The following is an 18,066-nucleotide window of genomic DNA, read 5'->3' as shown; positions in this document are numbered from 1 at the left end:
ATTATTTGTTTTTGCACCATTTAAGACCAAACCTGCACTTTAGATATGTCATGTTGGTAGCTTAAGAGCTACTGATGACCATCAGTGACTTTTTTAAATTTTATGTACAGCTAACTTTGTAGGAAGAAAAGGAATAATTGACTTTACAAACAAGTATCCATCTATTACCTCCACCACTCATCCCATGATGAAGGGTTTGAGTTAATCCCAGCTGCTACTGGAGTGTGGCCTAGTCACACGTAGGGATGCACGGATATGTCTAACATCAGTATCAGCCCTGTTGACGATCAGCCATTGGCAAATAATATCTCATGACATAAAGAGACATCAGTACCTGATGTTGATATGTTATGTTCAATTTAATGTTGTCCACCCAACTGTTAATTCAAATAAGGGATGTTTTTTTTTTACCAGGTAGATGAAGTCATGACTACAGAGGTATTAAATCACTCTCAGTGCCAGGATCTGTGATCCCACAACACCAGTGGCCAGGTTTTACACCTAAGAGGTCTACGATAGACCACATCTCAGCACTTCTGGTCTTGACTGAGCACTTTGAGGAATTCAGTAGAGGGTTAAATTTGTACTTGCAAAAAAATGCTACAGAAAGCAGAAAGGAAAGAAACTAGCCTGAACTGTGCATCCAGGGACTACACAATGGTCCAAAAATGCTACTTCTGGTTTAGATAGGAAGTACAGGTAAAATACACTAGAGCAGAAAATAATGTGCCTGACTACCACAAGATGGCGCCATAACACTATAAACATGGAAAATGAACATTAGCACTACTGTGTGGGGCAGAACAGCCATCCTGTCTCCTAAATCAGAGGAAATGAAACACAAAACCATAACTCTTCAAACTGATTTTTTTTATTTATTGTACAATTCATAAAAAAAAACAAAGGGAAGCTGAAAATCAGCCGTCAGCATGTGGTACTGCATCAGGAACTGTATGAAAATCATCAGACAGGTGACGGAGTGATTGTCAGCACTGGTGAAGATCATTTCATGTAAGATTTAAAATAATAATATTAATACTGGTGGACAGATTCAGTCTTTCAGCAGACCTTCACAATGACACTGTGCTTGTTACTGTGTGCTTAAGTTTCAGTTTTTAATCAAACTGCAGCTAACAGGGATTAAATTTAGACTACAAATCATCAATATACACTCATTTTGATTATTTCACCCTGAAAATAAAAATCAACAAATTCTTCATCTGATCAGGATGGAGACGTCATCCTGTGTTACTGTGATAATGGAGGTCTTAATTTCATACTTCAACATTATATACAAAATCATTTCATATCAGTACCTAAAATAAAATACACTCACACACAGCCAAATTAAATGATCAGTTTGGAGATTTTCTAGTATTTTCCTACTGTTTGAAAATTCACGAAAAGACCAGAACCAAAAACAAAGAGGGCATTTCCTTCCTTTGAGCTCCAATGTGTCAGAAAAAATGTAAAAACATGTCAGTGAGCCACTTTGTTAACATGTTCACTATTTTTTTTTAAATATTAAAGTTTCTGAGTAATGATAAACCGTCCTGCGGCTGAGAAAAACTCACTAGACCATCTATTGTGGATTAATCTGAAGGTGGAAATAGTCACAAATACTGCATATTTTCTCCTGCTTGACTAACATCTGATTAAAAAAAAAAAAAAAAAAACATAATTTCTATCTGCGAGAAGAAAAATAGACCTATTAAAGAAGTCAAAGCTTGTATTTATGACATCTTTCTAAACAGGATTTATGTCTGACAACCACAGACAAACTAAAAAGTTTAAAGTTCTAACTACAGAGATGCTAAAGGTTTTGGTCTTTTCATGTTTTTTGTTTACAAGAAGAAAATATTAAAAATATCAACAAATTGACACGAGACAAAACAGCGGAGTGACAAAGAAATTCATTAAAAATAAAACTGCATATTTCTCACACAGATCAAACAAATATCTCAAACTTTGTCATTCAGTGTAACAAAACCACAAAGATTATGCCGGAGATATTGGAGAACCAGCTCAATAAAAAAACAAAAGAAGAACGTTCATGATCTAATCATATTAAAATAGACTTGAAGCACTAATTGTGCAACATGTTTGGCTTTCATTTGTCCAGATTTCTGTCTCCATATTGAAACTTTTGCAACTCAAACTGCTGAAAAATTATTCTATGCCTATCTAGGAACATTTTTGTGTTCTTTATTATATTCTTTACTTTTCCTGAAAGTTGATCAAAAAGATTTTACAATGCATTTTTTGAAGCTTGTTCCCTAATCTCAGCTGTATGGAAGCCCACATCTGCCAGTAAAAGATAAAAGGAAAGAAAAATAAACAATAAGCTCTGATAACTGCAATTTAAAAAAAAGAAATGCAAATTTTAAGTCTTAGTCTTCACAAGGAGGTCAAACCGTGCAGGAGTCTTAATGTACTCAGAGATAATTCATAAAAGTACAAATCAAAAGAAAAATTGAAATTGTAAGTAGCTTTGGCCCGATTCAGATACCAGTATCAGAAGTACGTCTGATACTGGTGAAATCGTGGGTACTGATATCTGTATCTGTTTAAGCAATTATCCAATACCACTCTATTAAGAACTCTCCCAGAACAGCATTTTTGTGTATTAACAAGTTTTTACTTCAGCAGCTCACCCTGACTAAGTTTATTTATTTATCTATCCATCTTTGATTTTTCAGTCTTTCTTTGCCACTTCCCAAATTTTCATTCATTATATGGGAAAATAAAAATGACCAAAATAATCCTCAAATTGTAGCTTCTTATTTGAGCTGAGGCAGAAATCTGAGAGACAAATATTAAAACAGTTAAAAAAACACCTGCATTCAGCTTTTTTGTTTTTTTGTTTTGTTTTTTTGAGCTGATCCTTTAAATATCAGATTATTTGGATCTACCAAAAAAGAATTTGTTTTAATTTTAAATAACATCAAGGCACTGGACACGTTTGAGACGATGGCACATCGCTGGTAGGTCGACAGACAGATGGGGGGTGAAGGCCCTGTGTTACTTTACATTTAAGTGCTGGCAGTTTCTGTACCATCATGGAGGAGAAAATAAAAACTGAAGGGAGCTGAAAGAGCTTTTCAGACGTTTTGGTCTTAGTGGAGGAGGACTTGTGCTTCAATGATTTCAACATTTAGAAACATCCAGATGGAAAAGTTCTGGTTCACAAGGAGGTCAAACTGTGCAGGAGGTGATTTTGGACAATAAAAGTTAAGATGCAAAAACTTCTGACTCATACGTCTGCACAAACCCTGTTTCTATTCACAGGTACGTCTCAATTCCCTCATTTGATCACTGATGGATCCTCCTTTCAGACAGTATTAACCAGTTCATCCATGTTTTACAGACATGGAAGAAAACAAAATATTCACTGCAAAGATATAGTCATGATGTAAATTTCAGGGAAAATAGCTCACATTCTTTTGGGTTCATTTATTATATCCGGCACGAGGGGGGGGGTGTTAAGGCAAGGCAAAGCAACACCAGCTGATGACTTAAGCACTGGAGAAGTTGAGAAGTTAATTGGTGTTACCTCAGAGACAACAATGTGTTTGAAGTCCCAGAATGTCTGCATTTTGGATTGGAGTGGAAAAGGAGGGCCCACTGCTGGGCAGGAGAGCCCTGGACACTCCTTCTTTTGCAACATACTACCCATAGGTAGGTTTTTTCTGATGTTGCCTAGATCAAATCTGGACATTGGAAATAAACTGAGAGTGGCAGTCTCACAAGCTCTAAAGCACAAAAGCCCACAATAATCAATGAAATATATTGCAGAAATTAAAGTATAAAGCTTAAAAAACATTTTCACCATTTTTTAATTTTAGCAGAATTTCTTGTTTTTTTGCGCTATTATGCATTTCTTCAGAGTCAGGTTTTTAAAACTATGTTTAAGGTGATGGAAGTTCTTATTTCAACAAAATTTTGAGGTTCTATGTCATGCTAAATGAAAAAAAAGGATTATTTCACAAAACTGTGGCTGCCGGTGCATTTGTTGTACGCTTACATATTTTTACACATTGATGTGTACAGTGAGTGAAGACAAAGTTTGGGAACCACTGGCAAAGCAGCAGTTCTCTCAGATCTGGGCCAAATTTCTTTATAAAAACAAGAGCAAAGAGCCAAATCAAAAGTTTCTCTTAGCAGTGAAGGTGTTTTTGCATGTCTCCCAATATACTTCAGCATTAGTTTCATTCATAGACAAGCTCTGCTTTCCATCAATCACGTCAGCGCTAACCTGTAGAGCTCACGTTAGGACTGTGCATGTTTACTACCTCATTTTGTCTTGTTGCTCTGATTGGCCAATCATGAATGTCACAGACAGAACATTGATCTAATCACCTTCTGAGAATTTTTTGAAAACTCCTGCCCTTCCCGCACACTTTGAATAGGTTTTCCAGATTGAACTGAAATATAACCACACAATATCTAGACAGTCTAGCTGGTGTGATAGGTTAGGTGCATCTCCTGTGAAATGTACCTTTGGATTTACACGAGGGAGGTCTCTGTATATTTTAGTTTTTTCTTAGTAATTTTAGACAAGAAACATGCCATTTAAGAGGGATCTCAAACAGTCAATAACAGACTAAGTTGAGTGTGGGGAATCATGGAAGTGATTCCCTGATATTCCCAATTGGTGGTCCGCTGATGCTATGATATGTCCTGTTAAAACTACAGAAACTAAGCATTTCTTCAGCTTTGGAAATTGTTGAAAATATCAGAGGTAATGAAGAACATGTAAGAGAAAAAACATACTCCTTAACTTAAAGCCATTACATTTATGGAAAAATATATAGGTATTACTCCACTTTATGACCTGAAATATTTACAGTTTTACACTGATGTATGGAGATGCAAAATAGACAGAAGTAAAACTCTCAACATTCTGACATTCTTTTGCCTTCTTGATTCACGTTTACTTACATTTATCCTAAAATTATCTAAGCACAAATGAGGGAATGGAAACGTACCCGTGTTCTTTACCCTTAATCCTGGTGATTATTTAGATATATTAACATTTTTGAAGGCTGCACCCTTCACATTCCAGCTTATAAAACCTAATAGCAGAGTTAAAATTGTGCATCAGTTGTTAAAATTTTATAAAATCCAGCTCAACGTACCTTTCTCCTTCAGGTCATATTCATTATTAACATGTGGAAGTCAAATATTTGGTACAACAACAAGCCAAAAAAATCATAAAAAGGTTAAAATTACACTTAGTTTTCTTAGTTTTCTACTTCATTTTATACAAAGAGTTAAAAATGGCTTCTTCTTTTTTAAGACAAAAACGAGTCTCTGAGGCGAGCAGAGGCTGAAGTACCGAGGTTGGTTTGGATTTAAGCACCCGTGAGTCGAAGGAACAAACCATGGTGTGACGAGCATGCAGACCCGAACAGATCCGGATCAAAATCTTCTTTGTGGAGCAACTTCTTCATCTGAAGGATTCAGTTCATTAATCCGCTTAATGTTTCTGAAAAAAAGGGCACTAAGAGGAGCGATTCTGTACATTTTTCCCCTCATGATGAGCAGAAAATATCCAAACTGTTTCAAACCAAGTCTCTACCCTCCAACTTGAAGAGCGCTCTCAAAACTGCATGTATCCTCGAAAACGAGGAGGCGGGGTTAAAGTTCAGGTGCACAGTTCCAGGTAGGAGGGTAGAGAGTCGGTTTGCAGACGTCAGAAAGTCTCAGAATCCTCCGAGTCGTTTTCCGTCGTTCCCTCACTGGAAGGTCCGGAGGGGTTCCTGGGGCTGCGTGGGGCCCGGGGGCCAATACTCAGACCTTTCCCCCCCTGGTGGGGCAGCTGCCTCAGCAGAGCGCCTGGGGAGGGAGCCCCGGAGCTGCAAGGGGAGCAGAAAGGCATCATGGTAGCCAGAATGAGAGCCAGACAGTCAGCCACCTCTCTGCTAGGAGCGCAAGCCAGAGCAGGCGTCAGACCTGAGAGAGAGAATGACAGAGAGAGAGGAAGAAGAGGAGGAGGGCGAGACGTGGACATGGAGGAAGCAGGGAAGGCGAAGCAGAAGACAGAGGAGGGACGGAGCGGCATTCAGTTAGAATTCAGCCAGCGAACAGTCCACAACATGAAGGGAAGGGGGCACAGAGAGCACAGAGACATAGACGACCACGACACAAAAACGGACAAGCCAGCTGTTACAAGCAGGGTTCCCATGGTCTGTGATGAGCTAAACTTTCATCAGATTTAGAGATATCTGAAGAGCAATAATATAATGATTCAGCCTTACATATATATATGTGGAGATACCTGGAGCACAAACTAAGAGGAACATGAGGTATGGTTTCCAAACGACCAGGGGGAACCCTCTTTAAAAACAAAAATACCTTTCTTTAGCCACATGACAACACCTAATTCACCTCATTAGTTTAGCTGAGTTCATGCTGTAACTGAGAAAAACACTCATGCCAAACATTGACCACAGCGTGCAGCTCAGACCTGAAGACGACCAGGGTCACCCACCGTTCTCATCCACTGTCTGAACGTTTGCTCCTCGAGACAGAAGCTCCTGAACAGCCTTCTTCAGACCGCTACGAGCCGCCAGATGAAGAGGACTGAAAACACAGACACAGTAAAGGTTTATGAAAATAAGATACAGAAGATGAAGTCAACAAGATCTTCTCTTCAGTCAGGCTCCTCTTTGCCACCTCCTTAACCTCCTCCTCCTGGAAACATGCTTATTTCTCTGATTTCTGTAACTGTGTGAAGTAAAGATCTTATCCTCATTTGCACAAAAGTTGAAAGTTTTAGATACTCACGTCTGCAGTGCTGTGTTTGTAGCATTGATGAGCACAGAGTCAGACAGTTTCTCCAGGATCAACATCACACACTCCTCCCTCCCCTTTAAATACAGAACATCAGATAAACCTCTTTTTATGATATCAGTAGTCAGTTGCCAAGAAGAAGGGGGCACTTTTATTCATATGTATCTATAGGTATGTAACGTATGTGAATATGACTGTAATGTAAATCAAAATACCATCATGAAAAAGGTTCCAGAGACAAATGCAATATGAGATTATGATGATAGTAAACATGAAAGACGTTGCCAATCTGATGTGATGGACACTGCCAGTGCTAACCCTGTGAATGTTTCTACGAATGTACTATTTTTGTTTGTGTTTTTTTTTGTGTGTGTGTGTGTGTGGGTGTGCGTGTGTGTTTTATCTAAATGGTTGTTATATTTATTTACTTTTAATTTTTGTTTGCTATTATTATTATTATTTCTAATGTCTACATTGCTGTTACTGTTCTGACAGACCACAAAAGGTGAATTACAGAAAAAAAAAAAAACTTCTGAAAGTACAAAAAAAATCTTCATGGAGACCAAACAACTGCTTTTTAAATAAAGCTTGAGCTCCGGCTAGAAATGTTTTTTTTAATTAGAGTGTAGGGTAGAGCCCTCATGTGGACACTTACATTACTGCAGGCTAGATGTAAAGCGGTGTTCCCGTCTTTGTCTGTCAGACTGAAGTTAGCGTTGGCGCTGGTCAACAGCACCTCTGAAACACAAGAAAAACCAGAAAACACGTGAAAATGTATAAATATAAATCTAATTAATATAATGAATATAAATATCAACACCAACCAGCAAAGCTGGGGTTAACCCTGAAAACAAATCTCCATACCAACAGCTCCCACTCTGCCTTTCTCTGCTGCCATCATCAGTGCGGTGCGTCCTGATTGGTCTACAACATCCACAGGTGCATCATGGGAAAGAAGCAGCTGGACACAGTCAACATGACCAGCAAACGCTGCTGCGTGAAGAGGAGTCCTACAAGACCGGAGCGGTGGAGAGAGGAGACACAGTAGAAGATTACAGGTAAAAATGACTTATACTGACTGTGTCTGCTTAGTTATTGTTCATGTAGCGCCCCCTATCTGCAACACTCAGACTGCACAAGGAGATCTCACCTGTCCTTTGAGTCCTTGCAGCCAGTGATGTCTGAGCCCATCGCCTCCAGCAGCAGAGATGCACACGGTTCATGATCATTCACTCTGTAAAAGAAATTAAAGATGGTCCGTCAATTTTCAAGAAAAAAAACCCCGAAATTCTCAAGTTGAAAAAATTGTTTATTTATGAGAAAAAAAATAGAATTATTTTACTTCAAAAGTCGATGTATTTGAACCCAAGCTTTGAATTTTTTTGATAATTAAATTAAAAAATCCACTGTTTTCAGTCTGGTTTCCTATAATTTTTTTTGCCTTACAATGTTGTAATTTATGATTTTATGGATTTAAAAAATTTCAATTTTTTAAGTCTCTAAATTCAAAAAGTTAAACTTTTTACACAGAAATATTCATTCTTTTTCCTTAAGAATTTATGAGTTTATTTTCTTGTGAATTTACATCTATATGTCAAAATTTTTTCCCAAAGATTTGGATTTTTTTTATTATTATTACATTTTAGCTAAAAAATTAACAGATATTTTAAAAAATCTCTTAGGGTGGCCCTAATATGCCATCATATAATATGTTTCTAATCATGATTTTCAAATAAAGTATGTACATCTATTTATGACAATGTCAAAGCAGGCAGGGTCCCATGTCAACAGACACACCCACACCATCCTACAGTAGATTGTACTGCCACATTTTTCATGATTTTGAAGCATAATTTAATAAACTTAGAGATGCTTTTCATGACTAAAATTTGACCTGGCGCTTTATAAAACAGTGGCCTTTCATACAACAAACCTAAAATTATTTTTTTAATCACTTACAGGGACTTTAATAACAAAATCATTATTTCTTTCATCTATTTCTAAATCTAATCTTACTCATTTTAAGAGGAAAAGTGATTTTAGTGAAAATAAGTAGATGAAATAGCTGTATATGATCCTTTAAATGAGTTTGACTTACACAGCACAGTGCAGCGGGGTGAATGGATTCCCATCAATACATCGACATCCTTTCTGCTCCAGCAGCACCTCCACACAGCCCTCGTGACCTGGGCATACATTAACACAGACATTAATGGATGTGGCTCTGGTAAAGGCTGTTATAACATTGAAAAATGTATTTAGTGATTGAGCTTTTTTATTCTGTAATACCAGAGTGAGTTCATTTTTTTTAATTACTGTGGAGAAATAAGTATGAAACAACTTTTAAGAATCTATTGGGAAAAACAAAAAAGTAAAAATGAATGAAACCACGGTGGAAAGACAGTATTAAGCCTGGCTTATACTTCTGCATCTGTTCTACTCTGTGGCAGTCTGCGCTGTTGTCAGCACCACATTTTCGTGAGTTTGTCCACATCACTCTGCAAGACTCAAGTGTTGTATTAGAGTTGGAGCTGATACTGATCAGCGGTACATTATACTACAGTTATTGTAAAGAAGAAAAAAGATGAGACATCAGTGCAGCTGCTGTGGCAGAGGAAGGGGGAATGTGTGGCTCATATTCAGCCACTGAGGGACAACCATGAGGGAATGCATTTCTGATGTTTCCAGATGTTGGTGAGTATATTTGACTAGTTGTATTCATTTATATTAAGAGCACACACATTGTGTCAGCAGACATTACTCTGAGACTGGGAGCCTGCAGACCAATCACATGGCTTGGCTGTCTGCATCATTTCAATGGATAGTTAAATTTTTGAGGAAGGGCATGTCAGATATGTGCGCAGGCCCTTGCAAGTGTTCATGGCTACAGATGGTTTGGGTGCATGTTATGGTGTAGGTTCAATGCAGAAGCTTAAATCATGCTTTATATTTGTACTATATTTGTTATTATTTCAGACTGAAAGGATCTATAACTGACCGTAGTAGCAGGCCCAGTGCAGCGGCGTGTATCCTCTGTGGTCCCTTAACGGGGGCAGAGACGGCGGCTCCGAGCAGGCGATGCTCAGCAGCTCACCCAGCCAGGAGGCATGGCCTCGAGCCGCTGCAAGGTGGATCGCCGTCCGACCTCGAGAGTCTCCAAGCAACACAGAGGCTTCCTGCTCCAGTAGACACTGAATGCACTCCTCCTGACCACACAGCAGCTGGGAGACAACACAGGTAAAGAAAAATACCAATATGTTAAGCATTTTTGTTTTAATTTTAGTATTTCATACCTCAGACATTTATTCTTCATTTAAAGGCATAATAAGTAAATCAATTTGGTAATATTTCTAATTCTTAAAGTCAATTTCAAGATACATTTTAAATAACTGACCTGCAGGAAAACACTGAAAGAGTAAAACTGTTTAGGAGCTCATTCTGGTCTCAGGAAAGGTTTCCAAAAAAGAGAAGGCAGCAGAAAGAAGGACGTGAAAGGTTTTAGATTCAGCTGAATGCTCACCCCGAGGTGCAGCGCGGTCAGACCATGTTTATTCGCCGCATTGACGTTTGCTTCTCGCTCCAGCAGCAGCGACACAGCGTCCACGTGACCTCCGGCCACTGCCAGCATCAGAGGAGTCCTGAAGGAGGAAAACTGTCAGAGAAATACAAAAGAAAGAAAAAAGACAGAGGCGCACATGGAGCAAAAGAAGAGCACTCACTGTCCCTGAGAGTCTGCAGCATCAACGAGCTCTGAACCGTCTGATTCATCCAGAAGGAGGCGCACACATGTCGTGTGGCCATTCATCACTTGAGGAAGGAGAGAGAGAGAGAGAGAGAGAGAGAGAGAGAGAGAGAGATGTTTATTAATAGAAAGCTATGTGACACACCAGTGCTTCGGGAGCAGATTCTGCATCAACAGCAGAAAAATAAACCAAATCAGAGAAAATCTGAGACATTATTCATATTTTAAAGGTGCAGAGAACTCTTACTGACACAAACACAATAGCCTTACCTGCCAGGTGAACAGGTGTGCGTCCATGCTGAGTGTCAGTGGTGCGCGGTGATGCCCCCTGTCCAAGGAGTGTGTGAACACAGTCAGTGTGACCACGAAGAGCAGCGAGGGCCAGAGGAGTCCGCCCCGACTCGTCCCCCTGGTCGACCTCTCTCTCTCCCTGTAGCAGCACCTCCAGAGCCTGAGCGTGGCCGTGGTAAGCCTACACCAAGACACAAACATGAAACAATACACTTAAAATGTTAAAAATTCACAGATTCCTGTGAATGCTGATGAATTTCTTCTTCTTTTCTTGTATTAAATCTCAGACTTACAGCGAGGTGCAGTGGGCTCCGGGCATTCGAAGCCTCAGGGTCGTCCTGGTGGCTGTCATCTCTGTCTAAAAGCTGCAGGACAAAAACAAAAACATATCAGGAGAAAGTTTTGGTCACAAATCAGGTCAAAACTTGAACATCAGCATGTGTTCAGCAGAAATCTGATCAGCCAACAGACAAAGGAAAAGGCCTGCAGGCAGCATCACACGACACAGCTATTTCCTCTCCCTCTTTCTCCATTTCCCTCTCTCTCTCTCTCTCTCTCTCTCTCTCTCTCTCTCTCTCTCTCTCTCCCTCTCGCTCGCTCGCTCTCTCTCCTTCATACTGACCAGCTCCAGACAGTGCCGGTGTCCGTAGGCTGCAGCGTAGTGAACGGGACTGTAGCCTTGTTTGTCTTTCAGAGACGCCGTCGCTCCACTCTGCAGCAGGAACTCCAAACATCTGCAGCACAAAAAACACAATGATTATTCCTTAATCAAACATTTCCAGCAGGGATAAAACTTTGAGATTCACTATTTATTTTCAAGATAAAGTCCTCCGGCACAAAAACAAGGAAATTAACATTTAAACAGGAAGATAAATACGTAAATATCTGACGTTTTAATGAATAAATCAGTTAAAAAAACACACACAGCAGTTATTTAATCAACAATACATACTTTACAGCTCTATTTTTAAGTGTTATTTGAAATTAAACACTCAATATTTCATTAAAGTTTTTTACGTGTGCACAGAGGATAATCAGAGTCAGTTTTACAGGCAGACATATAGAGCACAAATAGAGAAAATCTAAGATCAAAGTCTGACAAAAAATCTGAGCCCAGAATCAATAAGTCATTAAAAATATGAGTGTGCTCTCCAGTAATAATGACTCCATTACAATGCCCAGGAGCAGTTTGTTTGCTTTCACACTGATCAAATGGAACCAGACATTGGTGTCAAGTGTACTTGGATGCTGGCCCAAGTTCCTGGACGCTGTGCTGTGAAACCAGTCTAAAAGGAGCCAGAATTCCCATCAATAAGGAAGAGGCTGGATGGACAATGGCAGTGGTTGTGAGATCAAGTCAACTGTAGCAAACTGAAGGTGTAGCTTTAAAATAAAAAGTAAGATTATAGTGCTGTGTGCGTTCGGAAAATGAGTATTTTGCAGCATAAATCAGGAAGGCCACTTCAATCAGCTTTTCTCCCACAATATGAAAAATTCATCCGTGAAACAAAAGCAGTGGTGGTGATTTGTAATTTAGTAAATACACCATAAGGAGAGAGGTTTTTGTTGGAAAAGGTACTTGATTCAAACAGGAAGTAGGAAGCAAAAATTTTGCACATCCACGTGCCCTCTCTCCTCAGCTGACAGAAATTCTCTCCGCTGTGGTAAAGAATCTTAAGAATCTCTATGGCAAGTTTGTTTTATGATTTTTATTTTATTAAACAATAACATCAGTATAAACTCACAGAGGTCCGTGGTGGATTATTGTGCAGATTGCAAGAATGAATGTGAATGACATAAAAATCCTCAGACATCACCTAATAATATGGATCTGTAAATAGATGGGGATATTAAGACTGTATTTATGGGAAATCATCTAAAAGGGTTTGAAATGATTTTAAATGAAGATCTATTCTATGTTTGCACAGCAGGCTATGAGGTGAATCCCTATCAGAAAATGTCAATTGATAAGGATGTATAATATTTTGCTATTGTTTTGATTAGGAGCCCTCTGGTGGAGGAATTTACATTATTTATTTCGAGGAAAATAACATTCACATCGGGCACGATTGCTAGCTAGTTTTAACATCAGTCACACTGTACTGTGCACAAGTCTACCTGTGTATGTATACAGCACGTAGCTGGTTTGCAAATCCACCAAGAAGAAGAAAAAGTCACTTTTGACACCCGCTTAGGTCATGACCTGAACAATGACTGTTCATGTTTCATGTCAGCAAAGAAGATCATCCTGCCACTGTGGATTTTTTTATCATTTAAAGACGCCAACAATTACCCTCCTCATACTTACAAATCTCCAATAAGGCTCAAAAGATGAAGTGGGCCTTCACATTGCAGATCCAACAGTTTTTGAAGACACAGGAGGCGTTCATGCTTTTACAGCTCTACTTGTTGACTAAAACTTGCAGTCATCTGTAAAGTGAGTCATTAAAGACCATTTGTTGACTACAATCTGATCATGCATCACTGTGCATTTAGTAAAGTGGACAAACTGCAGAAGTGATGCAACTGTCTGTCCCATATTACGGCACGGTTCGCACTCAGTGTGTGCTTGTGTTAGTGTCAGCTACAGCAATACCTGAAACCACCTCTCAAAACAGACTCAGGTTTGGTACCTGAGTGCAGTATATTTTCATTCACACTGACCAAACCAAATCATCTTAAACCTTTTTTCTGATTAGCTCAATTCCTTAGCTTTATGTTATTTTCCCCTCATATTTCTCTCTTTGTGGACTCACAGCGCTGCCTCTTTCTCCCTCTCCGCCTGGACTCCTTCACTCTCTGGTTCCAGAGCAACACGCCGCCTGCAGGGGGAGAAAAACAGAAGGGGGGAGACAAATGGAGGGGGGAAAGAAGGGGTGAGATAGAAATAAGTTACAAAATATTATGTTTTAGTGGTTAAATCTAAAGATACTACAGTCAGTTCATAACAACTGAATTCATGTGTCTGTGCTGCATTGTGATTCATAATTCTGTCAGCCTTGTTTGACTCTCCTCACCTCAGAATCACCTCCAGTTACCATAGAAACAGAGAGGTGTGAGCTATCGGGTTATCTATATGCAGCAGCAGACAGCTACACACATTAACACCACAGAAGAAGTGGGAACCTATTTCCTGCCTTTCTCCTCATCTTATGCTCAGTCTGAGGATTTCAGGAGTTTCCACTCCTTCCAGGTTTCACAAGCCTTTTTTTTTGTTACTGCCTTGAGTGCTCGATTTTAAGGCACATTTTTGAAGAAACTGGAACAAAAGTTGAAATGTTTTGCACATCTGCTGTGAGAAACTGGGACACAGTTTTGAATGAAGCCTTCTGTAGAGCTCAACAGTGGCTATCAAGACTTTTATCCACTCTGGTTCCTGAAGTAAATTTCTTCAATGGAATCCTCTATTGACATATCAGAAATCATAAAAGCATTATTTTTAATACTAGAACCAAGCCAGACAGCCAACTGAAACCTTGAACTACCAAACATCTGATTTGCACCAAAATGTCACTGGAAAACAGAGAAAAAGACAAAAACTGTGCTCATATTTAAACCTGAGTGTATGAACTACACATCCCACAATCCATGGCAATTCCCTTACTACAGGGACAGCTTTTAAAACTTAAAATACAAACAAGGACCTTTTTTCTATATTTAAATTGACTGTAGCATTGATATGTTTATAATAATGTTTTAACAGCAGGCTCCACCAGTCAGAAAGATCGCTTTGCCACTCTAGGATTGTGGGTAGTGTAGTACTTTTTCCTGAAATTGCAGATCAACCATTATTTCCTTATAGCAATACTAACATCATACACATTTTTGTTCTTCCAGGAGCATAAACTATCGTTTCAAACTTATGTACCACGCTGTAAGTCTACCTTAGATGATTATGACATCATGGCGAATAAACAATCACACAATGTAGAAACTGAATGGGATTTTTAGTTTTCAAACAACACTGTTGAGCTCTTTGGGCTTCACAATCTTTCTTTTACATCATTTTCTGTCATGGAAAGCTTGCTCTGGCAGAGAAGATGTTTTTGAACATCTCCTGACTGGCTCTGGGATGAATTGGCCCGTTCGGAATGTGACAGTCAGAAAATCTGTCCAGTCACCTTTGGAGAATTTTTTGAAAAGTCCTGCCCTTCCCAAATGCTTTCTTAGGTAGAATATGAAATATATCCATGCAGTGGAGATATGAAACAGTCTGTCTGGTGTGTCAGGTAATTTGATTGGAGTAAAGTTCAGAGAACAGCCTCTGATTGGTGAACAGACATCACTAAGGCATTAGGAGGGGACGAAATACGTAGACAGCTAATATGGATTAATATTCAAAAATAAGGATTTTCTGTTTGGAGTCTCCATTAAGATTAGTTTTGTTAAAATTAAAGATGTGAGATTCATGGCATACCAATGCTATGGGACAAACAGGGTAAGTGTTTAAATTTTTGCAAACATCAGTGAAATTAGCAATAATTGTAGGTAGTGAAAAAGCTTAGAGGACTGGTTGGATTCAGTTTAATCCACCAAATAATAACATTGCAAAACCTGGGGGCCTGTTCAGCATAAACAACTCAAAACTTCCCAGCTCACCTTCTGTCCAGGTCTGAGGCTGCAGCGTAGTGCAGCGCAGAGCGCCCCCACTGGTCAGTGGCATTGATGGCGGTACCACAAGCAACCAGAGTCTCCAGACACTGGAAGTGACGGCTGGCTGCAGCGTAGTGAAGGGGAGTCCTGAAGAATCAACAAGAAGAGATGGGAAAGTCTTACTGTGATTGTTGGATATCTAATTCCTGAACTATGGATGTACAGTAGATATGCTGCCATATTTATGTGCTTTCAGAATACTTTGTTAAAACTCATGTTTCAGTTGTTTTGATTCAATTCAAAAACTTAATTAATCCCTCAGGGAGAAATTGGTTTGGAGCAGCATGTACATAAAAACAGATAAAACACAGTGGCAGGGACAGCAACAATATGTGTAAGATAAAATACAAAACATGACAAAAAAATGCTGGAATAAATTAGGTTGACAAATTAATAAAGGATGATAAAGGATCTATAAGGATTTAAAAAAAAACACTGTCAGAGATATAAAACATAAAAACCTAAGGAGCATTTAGTCATCGGACTGCAGAGGGAGTAAACAACGGTTCTGCTTTACCTTTTTATGTCTTTTGGGCGTGGTTTTCTTCTTAGCCTTAACAGGTTTCTACCACACCCACATGTGCCTTTATTCTTCCTACAGGTGCCTCTATTTTCATATTCTAGTATTCTACTCTCACATTTCTTAGAGGCTTTTTAAGGAATTTTTCAGGCCCATCTGTTGTAAAAACAAAAGAGATGTTTGCAGAGAAACTTGTCCAGATGTGTTCAGTGTTTCCAGTCAAGTTGTTCCAGTTTATCCGTTTTCCTTTTTTACACTGAGGTTCTGTTGTGTTTTAACATAAAAGGAGTTTAAACGAAAGTGTTACAGCTTTGATTGAAACCAAAGGACAAAGTCTTTGTCTGAATGTTAACCCTATTATTCTTAAAACATCAAGGACTTTAGAAAGAGAATAAAACAACCAGACCTGTCACTGACATCAGTTCATCAGAGGATTTATATCAACAGGTGTGGTGTCTAACATACCAGCTAGTCGTGTAGGACTAATTAAAATGACAGTGAATATTTGTCTGGAATAATTAAGGACACATACCCTGTCTAATCTTCCTACACTCATTTACACACATAAATACACCCTACCAACCCCAAAACTTGAGCTAAAGTCTTTGGAACTTTGTCCCTGAGAATCAAAGCTTTAATTCAATGTCATTACTAATACTTTCTTTAGATATTTCCTAGTTAGAGATGCAACAGAAAGTTATTTTCCTGACAAACTACAACTGCTGTCTGGTGAAGATTCCGAGTAGAAGGGCTGGTAATGACTTTTGCCTTGACCTTTGACCTCCAGGATAAATGTAATTAATCCTTAAATCAGAGTGAACATTAGTGCAAAACTTGAATAAAATTGGTCATAAAACTGTCCAGTTTTTGTCCTTAATTTTAAAAAATAATCTTCAAAATCCAAAACATCTAAAAAGCAAAGAGTAGTATTTATGAGCAGTTTTAAAAGTTTAATTAAAGGTGCATAACAGACTTTATTGATTGTGTTGTAAAACGGGCTATCTCTTAATTTATGTTGAATTACCCTAATGGGTATTTTGTATGATTTGAACTTTATTCTCAACTGCAAAATCATAGTCACTAAAATCTACTTTTGAGTAATGTTACATGCCAATTTTGACTTATCTTGTACTTTGTTTGAATGCTTAACTGTGATAGAAAACGCCAGAGTAAAGAAAAAAATATTTTGATGTTGTTAAATTCCTGATATGACTCTTAGCAAAGTCCTGTCTGCAGTGGTGTAGTGCCAGTACACAAAGCCCTCTTATGTTTTTGGTTTCTAGTTTCCATAGAATAGTGGGGTGCCCAGGCCGTGAAGAGGTATCAGTACCATCACCGGTAAAATATCTAAAATAGAATGGATTGAATGCATTGTGTGCAGTGCACACACGAGGCATAACTGATGCTACCAATGATGATGTATTTAAGCAGCACTATAGCAAGTGTGCTAACACTGCAAAGCGTCTCTGTTGACCTGTCTGGGGCCGTAACACATGTTGAGTTCTGCACTGTATCGACTCTGTTTGTTTCTAGACGAGAGCAGCAGCAGTTCATATAGAGAGCTTAAAGTGTAAGTGAACCCCCAGCTCAGAGCTAACTCCGCCCACTTCAGTAATCAAAAAAATACACAGAAAGTTAGCAGTTTGGTACTGAGAGGAGGGAGGGGAAAAGGATTGGGTTTTCCAGATGAGGCAGGGGTGACAGGGACGTCCCCTTGCCAGAGAGTGACACAGACAGAGCTCCGCAGCATTGCTGCCTCAGAGTGATGTTTTGAGGTGGAGTTTTCCCCTCCAGAGTCCCCTAAAGCAGACTCTAGTATGGTGGTGGAGCGTGGTGATTCTGAGCACTACCTGCCTCCAGCAGAGGCGTTACTAAAGCTGGAGTTCTCTGAGCCAAAGCAGTGCAGTTGCTGTGTCAAAGAAGTGTGCTGTGTCATTGAACGAAGCGAGAGAAGCAGCTGTAAACTCTGCAGCTATTTAAACTTGCTGTCAAAGCAGGTTAAATTAAGGATAAACGCAACCGCCGACAAGTTCTTCACGATAAAAGTCTGTAGTTGTTATTTTGT

At 39.1% G+C, this 18,066-nt stretch overlaps 1 protein-coding gene across 3 annotated transcripts in view; it reads right to left on the bottom strand.

The window, feature by feature from the left end:
• Positions 1 to 855: 855 nt before the first annotated feature.
• The window catches only part of ankrd44 (ankyrin repeat domain 44), a 55,696-nt gene continuing 38,485 nt past the window's right edge, over positions 856 to 18,066 (bottom strand). For 2 of the 3 annotated variants that reach the window (XM_041806739.1, XM_041806740.1), the window contains exons 14-28: positions 15,428 to 15,568; positions 13,585 to 13,650; positions 11,451 to 11,562; positions 11,122 to 11,193; positions 10,808 to 11,009; positions 10,515 to 10,602; positions 10,316 to 10,433; positions 9,794 to 10,016; positions 8,894 to 8,981; positions 7,946 to 8,029; positions 7,660 to 7,805; positions 7,451 to 7,533; positions 6,790 to 6,872; positions 6,494 to 6,585; positions 856 to 5,955 (exon numbers count right to left, since the gene is read on the bottom strand). In XM_041806739.1, the coding sequence (XP_041662673.1) occupies positions 5,696 to 5,955; positions 6,494 to 6,585; positions 6,790 to 6,872; positions 7,451 to 7,533; positions 7,660 to 7,805; positions 7,946 to 8,029; positions 8,894 to 8,981; positions 9,794 to 10,016; positions 10,316 to 10,433; positions 10,515 to 10,602; positions 10,808 to 11,009; positions 11,122 to 11,193; positions 11,451 to 11,562; positions 13,585 to 13,650; positions 15,428 to 15,568 (1,858 nt within the window). In that variant the 3' untranslated portion in view covers positions 856 to 5,695. The remainder of the gene's footprint in view (positions 5,956 to 6,493; positions 6,586 to 6,789; positions 6,873 to 7,450; positions 7,534 to 7,659; positions 7,806 to 7,945; positions 8,030 to 8,893; positions 8,982 to 9,793; positions 10,017 to 10,315; positions 10,434 to 10,514; positions 10,603 to 10,807; positions 11,010 to 11,121; positions 11,194 to 11,450; positions 11,563 to 13,584; positions 13,651 to 15,427; positions 15,569 to 18,066) is intronic. The other variant, XM_041806742.1, reaches the window with a different exon arrangement.

The sequence above is a fragment of the Cheilinus undulatus genome, linkage group 15 (assembly GCF_018320785.1).
Source record: "Cheilinus undulatus linkage group 15, ASM1832078v1, whole genome shotgun sequence".
Classification (NCBI taxonomy): Eukaryota; Metazoa; Chordata; class Actinopteri; order Labriformes; family Labridae; genus Cheilinus; species Cheilinus undulatus.
The sequence above is the reverse complement of the archived record's forward strand: the minus strand, read 5'-3'. Positions and strand labels throughout refer to the sequence as shown.